The sequence below is a fragment of the Chinchilla lanigera genome, unplaced genomic scaffold (assembly GCF_000276665.1).
Source record: "Chinchilla lanigera isolate Chin_1 unplaced genomic scaffold, ChiLan1.0 scaffold00011, whole genome shotgun sequence".
NCBI classification, from domain to species: Eukaryota; Metazoa; Chordata; class Mammalia; order Rodentia; family Chinchillidae; genus Chinchilla; species Chinchilla lanigera.
The window spans coordinates 26,863,139-26,871,358 of NW_004955412.1; the positions used below are offsets into that span (position 1 = coordinate 26,863,139).

The 8,220-nt window shown below is 38.5% G+C and overlaps 1 protein-coding gene across 3 annotated transcripts; it reads left to right on the forward strand.

Annotated features, from left to right (window-relative positions):
• The first annotated feature begins 2,627 nt into the window (after nucleotides 1-2,627).
• Nucleotides 2,628-7,303, forward strand: LOC102024439 (prostate and testis expressed protein 3). Of its 3 annotated transcripts, XM_005378472.1 has the most exons (3): nucleotides 4,638-4,686; nucleotides 6,560-6,682; nucleotides 7,175-7,303. In XM_005378472.1, the coding sequence occupies exons 1-3, from the start codon at nucleotides 4,638-4,640 to the stop codon at nucleotides 7,297-7,299; spliced, it is 297 nt and encodes a 98-aa protein (XP_005378529.1). In that variant the 3' UTR covers nucleotides 7,300-7,303. The 3 variants fall into 3 exon arrangements, 1 of the variants encoding a protein (XP_005378529.1); XR_001232855.1 differs by lacking the exons at nucleotides 4,638-4,686; nucleotides 7,175-7,303 and adding an exon at nucleotides 2,628-2,771 and having other exon boundaries at nucleotides 6,560-6,645; XR_001232856.1 differs by lacking the exons at nucleotides 4,638-4,686; nucleotides 7,175-7,303 and adding an exon at nucleotides 2,628-2,771 and having other exon boundaries at nucleotides 6,563-6,637.
• The last annotated feature ends 917 nt before the right edge of the window (nucleotides 7,304-8,220 follow it).

Here is an 8,220-nt window from a genome sequence, read left to right on the forward strand (position 1 = left end):
GTGAAAGTTACATTTACCATTTCATCCAGCTATTCCATTTCCAGATAAGTCCTCAAAAGAAAAGAAAATATATGCCTATGACATGGAAGACAGAGAAAGGGGGTAGAAAATCTCTAGATTAAAGGAAGCTAAGAAAACAACAATTAATGTAATACCCACATTAAACTGGTTCTTATATTCAAGGGGAAAAATACTATCTAAAATATTATTGTGCTGAATGACAGACTATAAGTGATAAAATAATGTATTAATGTTAAATTTACTTAAGTTTTTAACTGTGTTGTAGCTGCATGAGAAAATATTTCTATTCTTAGAAAATAAATGTGGACAACAGGTGAATCTGTGTGAAAGATAAATGGTATTTTGGTATTTTTTTCAGCTTTGCAACTTTTCTGTAGGTTTAAAATAATTTCCAAATAAAAAACAAATTTTAAAACCTCCAGTGGTAATAAGTGCTTTGTCTTAGCTGGGCATGGTGGCATATGCCTATAATCCCAGCACTAGGGAGCCTGAGGAAAGAGGATTGTTGTGAGCTCGAGACCAGCCTGGGCTACAAAGTGAGCTCAAGGCCAGCCTGAATTGCACAGCGATACCCTGTCTCCAAAAAGTGCTTTGTCTTAGGGTAAATGAATTCATCTCTGCTGTCTTCATTTTAGATATGCCATGGCAGAAAATACAATATCATGATCCATTGATTCAATTTTAATGTCAACAAAAGACAAATGACTTTCAAAGGATTTCCAGTGATCAAAAATTTCTCCTCTCAAGTAAGTTGACAAAGTCCTTTTTTAATTTCAGTGGTATCCTGGTAGAGCTTATTCTGCAGCACTTAAATGTTTGCAAGGATATTGACTCTTTTATTTCTACATCAGTTTGGCTACAAAAGCTTTGTTTTTTCAGTAGCTCTTTAACATTAGGATCTTGAATTGAAACACTTATACATTAACCATTATTTATTATTTTAACTATTCAGATAATTAAAAGTATCCTTCAAGTAAGCCACACCATGAATAAAGTCTTCTCTTTAAAAATGTTTCAAGAGTGGACTTGTTTTTTTCTTTCAAACAAACAAAAAAGGCAGGAGTGGAAGACTCCTCTTATTAGAGGAGAGGAGACCTGGCCTCATGAAAGCCAGGGAATGTCTCTCCACAAAAATATTTATAAATGTGATTATTTAGAAACCTACTTCTGATAGAGTTGATTTTTTGGCCCAATTGGTTTTATTTTAGAATTTACTAGTCATTTTTGTCAGCACATGTATGTCCTAAAATGGATGAGTGACCTATATGTAAGGAAATTCCATTTCTCAATAAAATGGCAAAATTAGCCAGTTACCAAGCATCGTGGATCTGGCTGTGAAGAGACAAAAGAAATGTTTGTTTCTATTAAGATTTCATATGACTAAAAATCACCTTTATTGTTTCCACTTCCAAAAAGTTGACTTTTGTGGTTTCCTAAAAAAAGGTTATGCAAGAATTTTTCTTTAACAGCTTCATCGTTAACATAACAAGCAAAACCAAAAGGAAAAAGAAGAATGGACCTTTTTGAAAGATGCCTTCAGTTTTATCTGACTATAAAATGAAGGAGAATGGTAAAACCATTTCTTAATGAGTGCTTCTTAATGACTGATTTCTTAATGAGTGCTTCAATTGGTAAAAGAAATATGAACTATGCTATTTGATGAGAAAAACCCAATTTTCTGTTCCAATCCCAAACCAGTTCTAAGGTAGTTTACAAAGCTTTTCTCAATAATATGGATCTTCTTTCATTTAGCAAACTGGTAAGTGCCAAAGTAAAGGCTTGTGGAAAGTGGCAACACCACACGATTGTGCTTTTCCAAATAGAGATTACCTACTGGGAAGAAAAAAATCCGGGAATATTTCAAAAACAAAACCAGGGTGACTCTTGTATCCTACAAAGTTCAAAGATACAAATGGAACCTGATTTTTCACTATGGCTAACAAAGTCTCAACCACTGCTAATTCTTTTGTAGCTGTTGTCAATATTTGAATAATAGGGAAATTTTTTTATCAGATAGAAATTAATAAGAATAAAAATAGAAGCTTTTCTATTAAAGTTTACAACTGTATATTAGCCTAGTTTTAGTTACTATAGTGAAATACACAAAGGTAGTTACTTTATAAAGAGAAAAGGTTTATTTAGCTCAAGCTTTTGGAGGTTCAAAATCAAAACAACCTGGAACTGACCCTGTTGATGCCCCTGTATTGAATCATATCATGACAAATGGAATCATAGTGGGAACACAAGCCAACACCAGCATATGGCAAGGCAGGAAACCAGAACAAGGAGGGGCCTCTTTATACCACCTTGTTCTCTCAAGAATTAACCAACGGTCCTGTGAGAATTACCTTAATCCTTTCTGAGGCCATCCTCAATGACTAAGTGACCTTCCACTAGGACCCACCTCTTCAGGGTTCCAAGGCCACTTAATACCATCTCACAGGGAACCAAGTGTTATAGCTTGGACCTAAAGCATCCCCAAAGCCTCATGTATCTGGAAGGTGACTGGACTGTGGGGCACTGATGACTGTGACTTCATCCATTGTTCCCTTATGAGATGGGACCTGGTTGGGAGAGGCAGATCATTGAAGACAGGAAGTGGAAAAGCTATTCTTGTCCCTGACTCTTCCCTTGCTCCTTCTTCATTTGCTGGCTGCCATGGAGTGAGTAACCTTTGTCCACGATGCACTTCCACAGCACCTTTTCTGGCCAGCCAATCATGGACTGAAGACTGCAGCTCCCTGGGAATTGTGAGCCATGCCTCTCCCCTTTTAAGTTGCATCATTGAATATTTCATCCCAGTGTCAGGAAAGATGACTAAGACTCCAAGCTTCCAACACCTATGAGTCAAAACATATCCAAACCATTGCACCTCATAAAACTCAGAGGCCACTAAAGTCTGTATCAGTAAACCTTGCTCAAGAAGAAAGTAAGGTGCTAACGCAGCATCATGAAATCAGTCTATAAAGAGACCCAAAAGTTTTTGCAATTTTATATTATCTGTTGTGACTTCTTGTGCTCGCTTCAGCAGCACATATATATGTGTGTGTGTGTGTGTGTATATATATATATACATAGTGACTTTTCATCTGAAGCATCATATTCACAGCAATGTAATAAATAAAATCTGAATTTTAGTGACACTCTTTACGCATGAACCTCAGCTTTGCTCCTTGCTACTTTCTTCACAATTCTGTTGTAAGGCCCGATGAGACAATCTGTGTGGAAACAGGTGTCCTCAAGCATAGCAGATAGCCTGCACTCGACAGTGTCAGTGTTCCTTTTCCTTCATTTCTGTCCCCACCAGCAACTGGGGGTAGAAGGGGGTGGGAATGCATATATTCCCACTGATTTCTCTGGGTCCCAGAGCAAGCACCCCTCTGCCAGATTGTCTAAAGCGTCATTATTTCTCACCCTGATTTCCATTTCCAATCTGTAAATTAAATGCTGCCCCCAGAGAAGTCAGGAGCCTCACTCTAGGCTGAAGGCATTTTCCCCAAAACAAAGGGTGTCACTTAGAAGAACAAAGTATGCTGATTGCTCATCTGTGTAATCAGGAAGATCTCTGTCCCTCACCCCTAAGCCAGGACAAACCTGAACATAAGGACACAATGTTCTGCTTTCTCCTCCTCAAAGCAAAACAAAGGGCATCTATGCTGATTGGAAGTTTTCATGGCATGGGTGTAAATATGATTTGGGTGCTATACCCAATGATTTCGTGTACCTTTTGTCAAACAGAGTACTAGTTATTTCAGAACAATAGAACTGTTTACCCATCCTCACAACTTATGTAATTAGTCATAGAACGCTAAAGTAACAAGGAACTCAAAAAATAGTCAAATATAACATCACAGATAAATGACTTGCTAAGATGAATAACACAGTTATTACCACTCCATTACACCCTGAAAGCTCTATTCATGGGGTCTGAGAGCCATCTTCTCCTGCCCTGTGAGAAATGAAAAATTAAATAATTTCTATGAGAAAATTTGATAGTTGTAGTAACTGTTGAAGGAGGTTGAGTAGCGTTCAGGACCTCAATAGTTAGGTGGAGATTAAAATTCCATAATTTCAACTGAAATTAGAATTAGTTTGGTAGCACAGAGATTCAAAATTTAAGGGGCTTTCAGGAACCATCTGTGAAGGAGAATCTTGAAAGAACAGACACTGTGCAAGCACATTGCAGTTTAGCCAGAATACACATAGGTTATCATAAATAGCCTAGAGATGATTTAAAGTATATAGGTGGATGTACCTGAGCTATATGCAAATACAATGCAATTTCATATACTGAACATTGGTAGATTTTGGCATCCATGGAGATTCCTGCAAGTAAGTCACTGTGTACTTACTTACTTGATAGTAACTATAAGTTTACACTTTTTAAAAAGTTAGTTCCCTGCAAACCTCAGCATTTATGAATTACCATTACTCTCTGCCGTGGAGAGCACAGCCAATGAACTTCAGTTCCAAGAAAAATCCTTGCATGACGAACTCCTTAGGCATGAATAATCACTAGCCACTGATGAAGGCAAAAGCATCTTCCCTGGAGCCTAAAGACCTGTGCTTGCAGCTCCTGGTTTCTGTTCTCACGCACAAGAGACTTCTGAGTCGGAATGAACAAGCACTTCTTGTTGCTCTTCTCCCTCTTCTGCCTCATTGTGGGTGAGTCCCAGACCTGAGGAGAGGGCTTCAGCAATAGGACATAGGGAAGCCCAGGGGAAGTCCACATGCCTAACTATATCCAGGCATGGCTGAGCTTTGACCACACTTGTGAGTGATGGGAGCCAGCCTTCAGAATACTGGACTAGCAACCTTTTTGTCCTCTCCAGCGCCCTACCATTTCCCTCCAGGTGTTTGAGCTGCTATATCTTTGCGGCTCTGTCTGCTTTTCTCTTCTATCTCAACTGTTTCATATTATCCAAATTCCAGCAAGGTCTCCCTCAGAACATCTTTTCCTTTCATCTATACTCATTTTCTGAGGGAGCTAGTCAGTCTATAATGAATAATTTTGTCATGTTTCTGATGGTACAAGATGGTTTTTGACACCCTCTTGGAAAACTTTCTTATGACAACAAGTACATTTAGGAGAGGAAATTCTGGACTCTTTGAAATCAGACACTTTTTTTTTTTAAAGGTCCAATCAAGGTCTTAAACTCTGTGTGTCTTTGGTTGCTCATTTGACAAATGGACACAACACTTACTTGCAAGGCTTTTGTGAGGATTAAATCAGATACAATTGAAGAAAGAAAATGGTCCTAATCAGATGATGAATAAATGCTTCTTTCTTTTCTCATTTAGGTGTACCAAGAAGAGAGTTTTGAAAACTGGATGTTTATTGTAATAATTCATCCTGTAAAACCTGATAAAGGTGTCACTGTCTATGTTCTTTTTTCTGTACCTCCAGAAATTATTTCAATTTTCATTTTTATAAGTACATGTTTGCAGTACATAATGATTACATTACCCATGAGAAGTTGGAATATGTATATCACACAATTTAATGCTTTTTTCAACCCTTTGCTCTCCCTCTCCTCCCCTTTCCCTCCATCTCTTGATCCTGAATCCAATGGCAAAAGATCTATCTCCCTATTTCCCTATTTCCTTTCTTTCAATTTGCTCTTTATTTAGATTTTGTTTTTCTCTTATAACAGAAAACACGTAATATTTAAGATTCTATGTCTTATTTATTTAGCTTAATATTAAGGTTTCAAGGTGCATCTATTTTCCTACAAGTGACTCAAGTTTATCCTTATGACAGCGTAATTCTGTGTGTATATGCCACAATTTCTTTATCCATTCATCTGTTGATGGACATATAGGTACCTCCACAATTTTGGAATTGTGAATTCAGCCAGTATAAACAGGGATATGTGTGTATCACAGTAATATGATCCATTTAACTCTGTGGGGAAGATACCTAGAAGGGAATGGTTGAGGCAAAAGAAATTTCTACGTTTAGGTTTTGAAGAATCTCCATACTGATTTTCATGGGGGTTTATATTATTATTCATGAGGTGATTACTTAGATTTCTTGAGCTCAAAAATAACACATATATCACTTAACAATACCTAAACAGCAATATACAACCTAAATTAAAGTCGTATGTCAGAGCCCCATCATAGTAACACTAGCTTGGATAAAACGTTCTAAAGCATTCCTCCTTATCATACTCACACCTCTTCACAGCCCTGTAAAGTAGGAGACAATGGCATGAATAGCACCATTTTTAAGGTATAGAATGACATGGAAGCTAATTTTTCATTTTTCATGGAAGCTCAAAGTATTCCAAATGAAAAGGACTAAGATTGGGATGAGAATCCTTTTAATCACACAGTAGCATTTTCTTGACATCACTGTAGAATAACTGAGTAGCTCTAAAAGGTCCAATTGTTTGCTGCCTGTCTACTCCATCATCAGGTCTTCAGCCACCCACCTAGGCCCTGGCCACCGCACTCCCCAAAGTAGAATATTTCCAGCTCCATCCAAAGTCCCCGCCTCTCTCTGGCCTGATACCTACCTCTGTGCTCTCTCTAGCAGCAGCATCACTGAAATGTTTAACATGTCATCTTCACATGACAGCGGACCGTTGTAGAAGAGGTTTTGGCATCTGTACTGCTCAGAAGGATGAGACATGCATGAACCTAAAGATCATCTATAGTAAGTCAGAGGGTCAGGGGAGGTATGGTGAGAACCTTAGAATTCCCAAGACGGTGGTTCAGCAATTTTGCATCTCAGGGTGAGGCCAACCAAAGGGCAGAATCCAATGACAGAATACCCCCAGCACAGGTAGCACAGGTCTCTGTGCACACAGAAAGAGGATGTGGAATAATGGAAAAGAGAAAGAAGTGAGGATTCTCTATTTCCAATAAAAATGGCTAAAGAGGTTTTTTACTTAGAGAGCTCCAAAGTGCAATTTGTTAATACTCTAGCAGCAATGAGACTGAAACAGGTGCACAATGCATTGCGAGCTGTCAAAGACTTCGCGCAAATAACCCAACCCTTGCAGAGAGCCAGCAATTTCTGCATCGCTGCTCCTGAGCAGTGTAAGCTGGGAAGCCAGTCTTCTACCTGCCCTGCTGCCAGATTGGTGCCAGATTGTACCTGCCTTGGAAATCAGTAGCTTTTCTCTGTGGTTCTTCCCTCTTGCAGATTCTTCTCAAGTATTGTCATATATGGATTGTCAGAAGTTCTGCAAAACTATGAAGCACACAGTCAACAAGCGCATTTATCAATACAATTGTTGCAACTCCAATTACTGTAACAGGGAAATCTAAAATATTTGTCTCCTTAAGGAATGTTCCTGATGTTTTTCATTTTTCATCCTCTACCTACCCTGGATCTCCTGCCCTGTCTGTCCTACCAGTACGGCAGCCTTCTCCTAAATCCATGTCACCCTTCATGATGCCTTGGATTTATTCATCCTACACCTCTTGGTCAGGGGATGACAGTTGTGGACAATGGAATTCTCTCATTACAGGGGTTGGTATTTCTATGCTCCAAGAGTTCCTTACAGTAAGACTTAAAACAGAACTCTTGCAGCACCTCTTTGTCACCTTGGAGAACTGAAGCAGGCAAAGATTTCAGATAAAAGTTCTCAAATATCTTTAACTAAATACCCATGTATCACTACAATGATTAAGCAGAAATAGCAAGAAAGTTGGTGGTAGATACTGAAGGTTTTCCTTTATGGACAGAAAGTAGTTTCCCTCCAGCAGAGAGTGCACATTTCAGATTCAGTTCTTCAATTTTTGTGACATATAAAAGTGCATTCTTTCACACATTGGTAATACACAGCAAACAAGGGCTATTCCAGTCTCTGTGGCATTCTTAGCCCTAACTCAGCCACTAGTATTTCTGTCAAGATGTATGTTTACAGCACATCACAGCTCTCATTTCTTCCCCCTCCTTTCCTTACCTCTCTCTGTTCCTTTCCTTTGCCATCCACTTCTGCTATCACGTGTTTATTTCACTATTGCCACACAAACTCTCCCTCTAAAGCAGGTTATGCTTTAAAGCTTTGTTCAAGTCCATAGGGTTCTCTAGGGAACACAATCTACATTCTACGTATCTATGTACGTATCTATTATCTACCTATCTATCATCTATCTATGTACCTACCTATTATCCATTTATCTACCTATTATCTCTGTATATCTATTACCTACCTATGTACCTACCTATTATCCATTTATCTA

Excerpts from the sequence above, each read along its gene's own strand:
- LOC102024439 (XM_005378472.1), top strand. The coding sequence starts at position 4,638 with ATGAACAAGCACTTCTTGTTGCTCTTCTCCCTCTTCTGCCTCATTGTG. Across the intron at positions 4,687-6,559 it reads CCTCTTCTGCCTCATTGTGG|CAGCAGCATCACTGAAATGT; the intron begins GTGAGTCCCAGA and ends TGCTCTCTCTAG. Across the intron at positions 6,683-7,174 it reads GAACCTAAAGATCATCTATA|ATTCTTCTCAAGTATTGTCA; the intron begins GTAAGTCAGAGG and ends TCCCTCTTGCAG.